The sequence below is a fragment of the Tachysurus vachellii genome, chromosome 12, assembly GCF_030014155.1.
Source record: "Tachysurus vachellii isolate PV-2020 chromosome 12, HZAU_Pvac_v1, whole genome shotgun sequence".
NCBI lineage: Eukaryota > Metazoa > Chordata > Actinopteri > Siluriformes > Bagridae > Tachysurus > Tachysurus vachellii.
This window is the reverse complement of record NC_083471.1, coordinates 9,251,113-9,263,811: the sequence shown is the minus strand read 5'-3', so window position 1 is coordinate 9,263,811 and position 12,699 is coordinate 9,251,113. Positions and strand designations below refer to the sequence as shown.

Genomic DNA, 12,699 nt, shown 5'->3' with positions numbered 1-12,699 from the left:
GTCTTGGAGCCACATTGTGTTTTGACTTTTATTACATTATGTTTTGTGTGTTATGTGTGGTCTGAGTTTTATTAACCATGAATCATATCCTCTTCATAAGAGCTTTACAAAGGTTCACAATTTATTGTATTGCTGCACAACAGGACCCAATGCTCCTCGTGGAACATGAGCGAGGAAAGGCTTTAATAATTCATTACATTGAGATTTTATAAAAATGATTCAAACACAGAAACTAAAGAAAAGAAAACATCATCAATCATTAACTACATCATGCCAGATCATTTCCTGATCAGGAGAACCTTACCAAGGTCTGCCTAAGCTGATTCTGAGCCCTGAACCAGCTCATTCTGACTCTAATATTTTGCACAAACTCTATAGTCACAAACAACTTCTACTCACATTCACAAAAGGTCAGAACAGTTTATTCAAAGTTTCATTTATCACAGAAAGATCATACTTATTAATTATTTACTGCATCAGAGACAGGCTCACTGTGCCAATTCCAATCCCAAGGCTGCCAGAGGTTAGAATGTGTCCTGTTCATCAAGAAGCAAGACCTAATTTATCATATTCAGTGGAACTGCTAGATAGGTACGAGTTTGTTTTAAACTCATTCTAGTAAAAGCACTGGTTGAGGAAACTTATAAAATCTGTTGTCAAGATCATTTCTGGTTAACAGGGTTTAACAGGTACAGGAAGAAATGTATTTGTTGGTTACAGTGAGACTGATAATGATAGAGAGATAAAAATAAAGAAATTAATTTATAATCAACACATCATGCTTTCTATTAAATTTCTGGATTGATCAGCTGACTGCTGGTGAGAGGGTCATTGTTATTTGTAGAATAATTTACTGAACAGCATGATAATGAACTCTGAATTTCTTCATTCCTCACACCTTCGTTCCCTCTGCGCTTCCTGTAAATGCATGCAGTTAAAACTACAATGACAATGGCAGGTGCCAGCCCAATTACCACCCCTAACACCAAATGTGAAATCTTCTCATCTGGTCTTGGCTGGTCATCTACAACAAAAACAAGATGGCATATTGAAACAATGACTTTATGATCATGATGCTGTGTGTCATGGTATTACAGAAGGACCCTTACATTTAACACTCACACAGACACACACACACACAGACACAAACAGTAGATGTTACCTTCCACAGACACGTTGTAGATGAGAAAGGCTTCCTGACTGTTCCTGCTCTGGATGGTGTAAACTCCACTGTCAGTCAGTTTCACATGTTCCAGTTTGAGAACTGGAGATATCCTGTGTGTGTATGCATCAATACACTCCAGAGAACCGTCTTCCAATGTACAGATGTTTTTACCATCTGCATCATCAGCAAAACTTCTGGTGCTTCTGTAAATCACGTCCACTGACTCTCTTCTGGGCAAATCCATGAGCAGATCTTCACCAGGCTTTAGCTGAAATGATGAGTTCTCAGCTAAGGAGAAAACAACATTACAAATTCTATATAAATCTTTTACAAATCAAACTTAAATTAAAGGTCTTTCTAATCCACAACTGTTTGACAGAACAAATGATGAGCCTTACTCTGAATGGAGACATCAAATTCACTGATGCACTTCTCATTACACTTGCAGCAGTAATAACCCCTCATACTGTAATAAGCATCAGTGATGGTGAGGGACAGATCTCCCTTCAGGTACTGATCATGTGATATATTATATCCCTTCTCTGGGTTGCATGATGTCTGATTACACCAAGCCACCACATGTTTTTTATTTTTGGTCCATTCAACCAAACCAGTACAATTCCGTGTGCATTTGAGTGTAACAGACCCATGACGCTTCACATTTATTGGGGAACTTGCAGGATCTGAAAAAAAAAAGATGATGCCTATTTATCAGGTTAAAGAAATTTAAAGATGTTCTCTATTTTTTATCCTGAAGTGATTTAAAAATACAGCCATGTCCAAAAGTTTTGAGAATGACACAAATATAAATTTTTCACAAAGTCTGCTGCTTCAGTTTTTGCAGATCTTTGTTTCAGACATTACTATGGTATACTGATTTCATAAGTGCTGAAGGACTTTTATTGACAAATACATAAAGTTTATGCGAAGAGTCAATATTTGCAGTGTTTACCCTTCTTTTTCAAGACTTCTGCGATTTGCCCTTCAAACATTTTCTGGGCCACATCCTGAATGATGGCAGCCCATTCTTGCATAATCAATGCAAGAGTTTGTCAGAATTTGAGTGTTTGTCCACTCTGCCACAACAAGTTCTCAATGGGATTAAGGTCTGGGGAATTTCCTGGCTCTGGATCCAAAATTTAGATGTTTTGTTCCCCGAGCCATTTAGTTATCACTTTTCAAGTCTAGAGTCAAGTCAAGAAGCTTTTATTGTCATTTCATCCATATATAGTTGTTGCAGTACACAGTGAAATGAGACAACGTTTCTCCAGCACCATGGTGCTACATAAAACAAAGACAGAGCTAAGTACTTAGCAAGTAGTCCTAGCCACCTAAAGTGCAACTGTGCAACCTGGTTCAAACAGTGCAAGACAAGACAAACAAGACAGACAGGACAGTCCAGGACAAAAGACAGTGCAAACAAAAAATTACAAGACAATACACAAAAGACAATACACAAAAGACAATACACAAAATGCTGTTGGCTTTGCGGATGCAACATGTGGTGTAAGTGTTCATGATAGGGGAAGAGAGACTCCAATGATTTTCTCAGCTGTCCTCACTATCCGCTGAAGGGTCTTGCGATCCAAGATGGTGCAGTTCCCAAACCAGACAGTGATGCAGCTGCTCAGAATGCTCTCAATGGTCCCTCTGTAAAAAGTAGTCAGGATGGGTGGAGGGAAATGTGCCTTTCTCAGCTTTTGTAAGAAGTAGAGATGCTGCTGGGCTTTCTTGGTGATAAAGCTGGTGTTGAGTGACCAGGTGAAGTTCTCTGCTAGATGAACACAAAGAAATTTGGTGCGCCTGACGATCTCTACAGATGATCCGTTGATGTTCAGCAGAGAGTGGTCGCTCTGTGCTTTCCTGAAGTCAACAACCATCTCTTCGGTTTTCTCAAAATTCAGTGAAACGTTGTTGGCTCTTCACCCGGCAGTTAGCTGTTGCACCTCTTCACTGTATGCTAACTCATCTTGCTGATGAGACCCACCATGGTTGTGTCAACGGCAAAATAGATAATATGGTTTGATCTGTGCATTGCTGCACACTCATGAGTCAGCAGAGTGAACAGCAGTGGACTGAGCATGCAGCCCTGGGGGCTTTAGTGCTCAGTGTGGTGATGCTGGAGATGATGTCAGGAAGTCCAGGATCCAGATGCAGAGGGAGGTGTTCAGTCCCAGCAGGCTCAGCTTCCCAATCAGGTTCTGAGGGATGATAGCATTGAATGCTGAACTAAAGTCTATGAACAGCATTTGTATGTACGTGTCCTTATTGTCCAGGTGGATGAGTGCTAAATGAAGAGCCGTGGCAATGGCATCGTCCGTGGAGCGGTTTGGACGATACGCGAACTGTAGGGGGTCCAGTGAGGGTGGTAACTTAATATTGACGTGCCTCGTGACGAGCTTCGCAAAGCACTTCATATCGATGAATATGAATTATCGGGGGGGTGGGTGGGGGGGGGTGGTCTTCCTTGCCGTTACATTGTTCTGCACCTCAAACCGAGAGCAGAAGTCATTCAGCACATCTGGGAGGGAGGCAGCTCTATTACAGGCAGGTGAAGCTGTTTTGTAGTTCGTGATCACCTGTATGCCCTGCCACATGTGGCCGTAGATTGTCTGGGTATGTACACGCTTTGCTTCTCTGATGGCTCGGGACAGTTTGGCCCTTGCTGTTCTGAAGGCTAGGTCTCTAAAGGCACACACACTTTAGCAGTCATCCATGGCTTCTGGTTGGAACATGTGGTGATGGTCTTGGAAATGGTCTTGGAGATGGTCACGTCATCAATTAACTTGCGATGTAGCTGGTCACTGATGCTTTGTACTCCTCCAAGTTAATGGAGGCACCGTTGGTTGCAGCCTCCCTGAAGATGTTCCAGTCAGTGCACTAAAAGCAGTCCTAAAGAGCAGAGGTGGCTCCTGCTGGCCAGGTTTTCACCTGCTTCAGGACTGGTTTAGAGCTTCTGGCGAGTGGTCTGTATGCTGGAATTAGCATAACAGAGATGTGCTCTGAGCAGCCGAGGTGTGGCCGGGACTCCGCACGATACGCACCAGGAATGTTTGTATAAACAAGATCCAGCATGTTTTCACCTCTCGTTGCAAAATCCACATGCTGATGGAATTTAGGGAGCCCTGACTTGAGATTTGCATGATTAAAATCTCCAGCGATGATAAACAGTCCATCGGGGTGAACATTCTGCAGATTGCTAATAGATCTGTATAATTCACTTAGCGCCTCTTTAGCATTAGCGCTGGGGGTAATGTAAACTCTGATAATGAAAACAGTGGTGAATTCCTGTGGTAAATAAAATGGCCTGCATCTAACAGTCACAAACTCCACTAGCGATGAACAGTAACTAGAAACAAGCAGAGAGTTCTTACACTATTCCGTGTTGATGAAAACCACCACCGCAACTCTTACCGCACAGAGCTGCATTTCTGTCGGCACAAAACAAGGTGAGCCCATCTAGTTGAATGGTGGCATCTGGAACTCTGTTGCTGTGCCAAGTCTCTGTGAAAACAAAGACGCAGCAGTTTCTAAACTCTCGCCGTGTAGTGCGTTTGAGTCAGATGTAGTCCAGTTTATTGTCTAGGGAGCAAACATTAGAGAGTAGAATGGACGGGAGCACCGCTTTTGGCATCCCCACTCCTGGTCCCCGTGAGTCAGGTGAGTGAGCTCACTCCCATGGGGCACCCCTTCCACCCCTGAGCAACCCCACACATGGTCTCAGGATGCTTTACTGTTGGCATGACACAGGACTGATGGTAGCATCCACTTTTTATTCTCAAGACAGCTTTTCTTCCAGATGTCCCAAACAATTGGAAAGGGGATTCAGAGAATCTGAAAATGAGAGAAAATGACTTTACCCCAGTCCTCATCAGTCCAATCCCTGTACCTTTTGCAGAATATCAGTCTGATTCACCTGCCTGCTGCCATTCTAGAGCAAGCTCTGCATAAGTGGTGCCCCAATCCTGCAGATGAATTAACTTTAGAAGACAGTCCCGGTGATGAAGCCCTCTCAAAAACATCTCTCCAAGTTCTCGATGATCTGATAAATGGTTGATTTAGGCGCAAGCTAATTAGAGCAATATCCTTGCCTGTGTATCCCTTTTGGAGCAAAACAATGTCACTGCACATGATTCCTTGCAGGTAACCATGGTTGACACCCTCATGATGTCAGCTGGTCCTTTGTGGCAGGTCTGAAATGCAGTGGAAGTGTTTTTTTATTATTATTTATTTAGTTCATTTTCATGGCAAAGAGACACTTTGCAATTAATTGCAATTCATCTGAACACTCTTCATAACATTCTGCAGTATATACAAATCGCCATTTGCATATATTAAAAACTGAAGCAGCAGACTGTTATGAACATTTGTGTCATTCTCAGAACCATTGGCTGCGGCTGTACGCTAACAACTAAGATAATCAACAACCGATAATGCATCTGCACACACAGAGAAATGAAAGTGTGAATTAAACTGATTAAGATAATTATTAAATTATTAAATTAAAGACCCAGTTGTCTAAAACTGGCTTGAACTCATTATAATTAGAACAGATATGAGATATTTTCTCACTGAACTGTACCTTTCACAGAGAGAGTGTAAATAAGATTGATGCATTTATACAGTGTGTCCTGGATGGTGTAAACTCCACTATCTGATGGTTTTAGATTCTTCAGTATTATAATTGAGTCTTTCAGTAGTGCTCTGTGTTTATATTCATCATTACACTGAAGTGAGTCTTCAGTCACATTGCAGATCTGTTCACCGTACAGATCAGGTGAATCTTTGCTTTTATAAATCAACTCCATGTAGTTTGATTTGTGTAAGTGTAGGATCAAATCTTCTCCAGACTTTAAATTAGCTAACAGCATCCTTGCTGAGGAGAAAACAAATCAGAAGCTTCATCAGTTCCAAATCTGACACATGATGATTTAAACTTTCACAGCTAAATCAGTAAATAATAAACAAGTACACTTACTCTCAATGCTGAGCTGTACAGTATTGACCTCTTCACCAGCACATTCACACGTGTACAAACCTCTGTTACTGTAATCAGCTGCATTGATGGTGAGAGACAAATCTCCCTTCAGGTACTGATCATGAGACATGTTAAACCCCTCCTTTGACCAGCATGATGTCTGATTACACTCAGCCACAATAAGACGTGGTTTATCAATCACAGTCCATCGGAGAGAACCAGAGCAGTTCTGCTTACAGGGAAGATCAGCAGACTGATTCAGCTTCACCATTACAGAAGTGAAAGCCAGAGTAGGAGCTGAAATAGAAATTAAACAGTTCATGTTGAGAAAAAATGTCTGAAGGCCTTTTAATCTTTTATATCTGAATAAAACATGATAATAGAACAGACAGTTTAGTCTAAATATGTATATAGTTTATCTTATTATATTCCTACGCGATAATTAAAGCTGTTTCATTTGTTGTTTTATTTGGATGTGGGGAAACAACCCCATAATCAGCACTATGCAAGACAAGGCAAGGCAAGTTTACTTATATAGCACATTTCATACACAATGGTAATTCAAAGTGCTTTACAAAAAAGAGAGAAAATAATCAGAAAAACAACTAGATTTGTAAAGTTCGTCGAGACAAACTTTGATGTTGGCTTTGACGGTGCAAGTATTCGCAAAGGCCGGTGCTTTTTGGAGGCGAGTGGACATAAGGGTTAGTGTTACTTTTGGAGGCAAGTGGACAGAAAGATTGTGAAAGCTACTGGACCGCTAGGGTGCCAATACTTTTGGAGGCGAGCGGACATGAGCATGTGACATGATCCGAATACCCATGAGGCAGTTCCCCTCATTGTGCTGAGTGTTTTGATATGTCACATGTCCATGTTGTGCAAATTTTTTATTTTCACGTGATGACACGTGACGACACGTGACGTGACGTGACCATAACACACGTGAGGCACTTCCCCTCATTGGGCTGAGTGTTTTGATATGTCACATGTCCGTGTTGTGCAAATTTTTTATTTTCACGTGATGACACGTGACGACACGTGACGTGACGTGACCATAACACACGTGAGGCACTTCCCTTCATTGGGCTGAGTGTTTTGATATATGACATGTCCATGTTGTGCTAATTTTGATTTCGCTTATTTTGGGGGCGGGGCTACACGTGACGTCACGTGACGTGACCAAAATACACGTGGGGCAGTTCCCCTCATTGTGCTGAGTGTTTTGATATGTCACATGTCCATGTTGTGCTAATTTTTGATTTCGCTTATTTTGGGGGCGGGGCTACACGTGACGTCACGTGACGTGACCAAAATACACGTGGGGCAGTTCCCCTCATTGTGCTGAGTGTTTTGATATGTCACATGTCCATGTTGTGCAAATTTTTGATTTCGCTTATTTTGGGGGCGGGGCTACACGTGACGTCACGTGACGTTACCAAAATACACGTGGGGCAGTTCCCCTCATTGTGTTGAGTGTTTTGATATGTCACATGTCCATGTTGTGCAAATTTTTTATTTTCACGTGATGACACGTGACGACACGTGACGTGACGTGACCATAACACACGTGAGGCACTTCCCCTCATTGGGCTGAGTGTTTTGATATGTCACATGTCCATGTTGTGCAAATTTTTGATTTCGCTTATTTTGGGGGCGGGGCTATACACGTGACGTCACGTGACGTGACCAAAATACACGTGGGGCAGTTCCCCTCATTGGGCTGAGTGTTTTGATATATGACATGTCCATATTGTGCTCATTTTTGATTTCGCTTATTCTGGGGGCGGGGCTACACGTGACGTCACCAGTATACCCGGTGGGGTGCCAATACTTTTGGCAAAAAGTGGCTACTGAGGGTTTGGACATTTCATGTCAATACTGCAGTCATTATGGGATTCTACTTATTATTATACTGCATAGAACACAGGAGAGAAGCCGTGCCTGAGCTCTGCGCACGCTGCGTGTGTGAAAGCTTAGAGGAATTTTAGGAATTCCCCATTCAAGTCTATGGGACGTTCCATCGTCGACTACGGGAAAACCGAAAGTTCCGTCGGAACGCCGAGTCCGGAACTTTGTCCGGAGTAACGTCCTAAAGAACCTGTCCGAGTTTGGTGTAAATCGCTCGAAAACTTGCCGAGTTATAAACCTCCAAAATTTATAATGGAAGTGGATACGAAAAAAGGCCACTTTGAGCTTCCGTACCGGGAATGCCGGAATTCCGATCGCTTAGAAAAGTAGTAGCAACAAACTTCAGACCAGGGTCTACGACATATCCGAATTTGGTGCATGTGGCTCGAAAGCCCTAGGACGAGTTACTCTTGATAAATTTGTGGCTAAGAAGAATAATAATAACTAGATTTGTAAAGTTTGTCGTGACAAACTTTGATGTTGGCTTTGATGAAGCAAGTATTCGCAAAGGCCGGTGCTTTATGGAGGCGAGTGGACATAAGGGACAGTTTTACTTTTAGAAGCAAGTGGACAGAAAGCTAGGGTGCCAAAACATTTGGAGGCAAGTGGAGACAAGCATGTGACATCATCTGAATACTCTTGAGGAAGTTTCCCTCATTGGGCTGAGTGTTTTGATATGTTACATGTCCATGTTGTGCTAATTTTTGATTTTGCATATTTTGGGGCGGGGCTGTGGGACAATCGAAAGGCCAGTCGGTATAGCAATTTAAAGGTTTGTTCAGAGTATCACCCTAAAGGAGCTGGCTGAGTTTGGTGTAGATAGTTCGAAAGCTCGCCGAGTTATAAACCTCCAAATTTTATAATGGGAGTCTATGGGGGAAAAAGGCCAATTTGAGACCCGGTACCAGAAGTACCGGTACTCAGATCGCTTAGAAAAGTAATAGCAACCAACTTCAGACCAGGGTCTACAACATATCCGAATTTGGTGCATATGGCTCGCAAGCTCTAGGAGGAGTTACTCTTGATAAATTTTTGTCTAAGCTTAAATTGGAAAACAGAATGTTGGCTTCTACAAAGCCAACATAATAATAATAATAATAATAATAATAATAATAATAATAATAATAATAATAATAAGCTTATAAAGGAAATCAGAATGTTGGCTTCTACAAAGCCAACATAATAATCACAACAATAAAACAAGGAATTTAAAAACTTTTAAACATTTCACTAGTGATTACAAACTCCAGATTTACACAGAGTCATTTATTTTGTAACATTATTGGTCTTCAAAGAGTTTTTCATAATAAAATCATAAGTTTTTCATAATAAATAATTAATAGATTTCATAATAAAATCATATAGTTTTTCATAATAAAATCAAATCAAAATACTAAAAGGCCAGTTGAAGAAGTTGGTGTCACCCAACTATCACTTCAAAGCACAGCACTTGTTTTACTGGTTTGACTTTGAGAGCAGATGGACATGTAGCTATGAAGATGAAGATGAAGTGCTTCTCAGAGGATGGTTCTGCATCACAGCTCAGAAAGAGAAAAACAATAAAGGAAGAAGGTGGGAAAAAATGGTGTAATCCAGCTAACAGCACTTCACATATGTTGTAGCTAGCTAACACTGTAATTTAGCTATAACTATTTATATTAGATTAGAATAGATTCGAGTTTATTGTCATTTCACATGGGTGCAAGGGAATAACGAATTGCAGTTAACATCTAACCAGAAGTGCAAAGTAGTAGTGTGTAGTGTGCAGTGTTTATTATGTAGTAATAACACTTACCAGCTCTGAATATGAGTGAGTAGTGTGTAGTGATTACTGTGTTGTGTGTAGTGTTTATTGTGTAGTAATGTTACTGACTAGTGGTGAATGTGAGTATATACTGTAGTATGTAGTGTGTGGTGTTTATCTTGTAGTGTGTAGTGTTTATTGTGTAGTAATGACACCAGCAGTAAATGTGAGTGTGTAGTGTGTATTGTGTAGTAATAACACTTACCAGTAGTGAATGTGAGTCTATAATGTGTATTGTGTAGTAATTACACTTACCAGTTGTGAATGTGTAGTGTGCAGTGATTACTGTGTAGTGTGTAGTGTTTATTGTGTAGTAATGACAGCAGCAGTAAATGTGAGTGTGTAGTGTGTATTGTGTAGTAATAACACTTACCAGTAGTGAATGTGAGTCTATAATGTGTATTGTGTAGTAATTACACTTACCAGTTGTGAATGTGTAGTGTGTAGTGATTACTGTGTAGTGTGTAGTGTTTATTGTGTAGTAATGACACCAGCAGTAAATGTGAGTGTGTAGTGTGTATTGTGTAGTAATTACACTTACAAGAAGTGAATGTGAGTGTGTAGTGTGTAGTGTTTATTGTGTAGTAATGTCACTGACCAGTGGTGAATGTGAGTATATAGTTTGTAGTGTTTATTGTGTAGTATGTAGGGCTTGTTGTGTAGTAATGACACTTACCAGTGATGACTGTGAGGATGAGGAAGAAGAGGACACACTGATGAAGGCTGCCAAAATGCATCTGTAAATGCAGTGTGTAGCAGATTTGAATAAAATTCTGTGAGCTGTGATACCAAACTAAAACGATGTGTTTCAGCAGAACTTCTGCGAGAGTGTAAACGAATCCTGTTAGTGACATGTGTTGAACTGATATCAGGAATAAATACGTTAGAAATTACTTGTAAAAATATATAAAATGAACTGTTGTGTTCCAAATGACGAAATATGTCAGTCTTGACAAAAGGTTAATTATTGATTTGTTTACATAAATATGAATTATTATATGTAAATAAAACACTCAGGATTTCAGAATTATATTGTATATCCCACATGTTGAGGAATCCTGAATTATTAACAAAAAAAATTAAATACAAATATAAGAAATGGAAAAAAAAAAGCAAAAAAAAAACATTTAAAATTCTCAAAAAAGATATCTGTACATTTCTATTTATTATTTCACAAAAAAAGAATTCTTTTTAAGAATACACAGTTTAATGGCATAAAATGGCACTCACAAACCGTTTGAACCTGGTCAGTACTAAGAAGGAATTCAGTTGATTTTTTTACAGGCTGAACTTCCTGAATTTCTTCTAAATGTGAAACCCTGAGTGACTTTAGAGCTTACAAAACCTTCTCTTCCTGTTCCTTTGGGAAAACAAACACACTGCAAGATCCACATTTTTATCAAGCTGAGACCTGCAGCCTCTCCACATATGAACAGATAACATCCTGTTAGCTTTCAGGTCTGTACATGTAAAAGAAATGGCATGAAGAATCAAACCGCTAATGAAATTAAACATTTCTACATAAACCATTTCCACTATTTAGAGCAGTAGACACTAATAAACTGATTACTCTTATTTTAATGCAGTTAATGTGTTACTGCATTAGTGTGTGGAGACATCAATTATTCAGGAGTCTGTTTCTCTCTTTAGCTTTTGCTGTAATATCCTGTACTGTCTTTTCTTTGGTCTGTTACATATGTTTTCTTACTGTCACTGTACAGACTCATAAATGCCATGAAATAAACAGAGATTTGTAATAAAATAAGTCCCAGTGTTGAGTGTTCACAGGACAGTTCAATGCAGGATCTACAGAAACACTATCTAACACAATCTGAAACGATAAAGTCAGAGAGTCTCAGATTAACATCTAACATCTGAGACTCTGAGAGTCTCAGATTAACAGATTAACATCTTAAAATCAGATTAACACAGACATTTCAATATGCAGAAAAAATAAAACAAAATGAAATTCTCCCTGTTGTATTTTTAATGTAATTAAAAACAGATATTCAAAATTTCTAAATTTGAGGTGTTCTTTTTTCTTTTTCTTTTTTTTTTTTTCATGTCCCGTTTTTTTTTTTTTGTTGTTCTTTTACACTATTTTAAAAGTATAAATTTATATTAAGACAAAAAGATGTTGCAGTGGTGTAACTGCAGTCTGTATTATATTTAATAAACTCACCATATCAGCTTTCATCTAACGCAGGTGAAACTGTCTTCAGAGACTTTATGTGTTTTTTTAATCGTGTCCTGTGTATTGAATTCACTACAGGTAAACTCCGCCCTGGACAGGAGCACACATGCACACACACAAACACACACATACACACACTATCCGCTGGAAGAACAAAAGCAGGTTCAACTAAACTAAAAAAAAAAAAGAGTTTCTCTTTTAACCACCAGCTGTTGATTCAGTGATGATTAATGACCCGTAGATGCACTTAAACCTTCAGAGTAACGTAAAAAAAAAATTCATTGTAAAAGAGAGAAAGAGGCTGATGAGGAGCCTATTGTTTAGGGCTGAGTGAAAACAGGAGCCAGGACACTAACATTCCAAATGTAACTACAAGTGGATAAAAAACAGGATGAATCGTTCTTTCAGAATTCAAGCTGGAAGTCTGGAAGTTCTGGAATAACAGATTGTAGCATCATGGCAGATGGACAGTGGACTTATACCTCTAAATCCTTAATTAAACCACCGATAATAAACTTACAGTGTGAAATTAAATACTTTGTGAACTTTAATCAGATCTCCACTCGTTCTATAATGTTGTGTGTTAAACTTTCAGCACTGGAAATATCCGATCTGTATCATATGTGTGTGTGCTGAGTGTGTGCAGTGTG

At 39.6% G+C, this 12,699-nt stretch overlaps 1 protein-coding gene across 1 annotated transcript; it reads right to left on the bottom strand.

Annotated features, from left to right (window-relative positions):
- Positions 1-96: 96 nt before the first annotated feature.
- On the bottom strand, positions 97-12,165 carry LOC132855372 (uncharacterized). The gene is made up of 7 exons (XM_060884268.1): positions 12,038-12,165; positions 10,532-10,592; positions 6,144-6,440; positions 5,748-6,041; positions 1,564-1,848; positions 1,163-1,453; positions 97-1,024 (listed from the first exon to the last, which is right to left on the bottom strand). Exons 1-7 carry the CDS (start codon positions 12,050-12,052, stop codon positions 789-791), a joined length of 1,479 nt encoding a protein of 492 aa, XP_060740251.1. The 5' UTR covers positions 12,053-12,165; the 3' UTR covers positions 97-788.
- Positions 12,166-12,699: the final 534 nt, after the last annotated feature.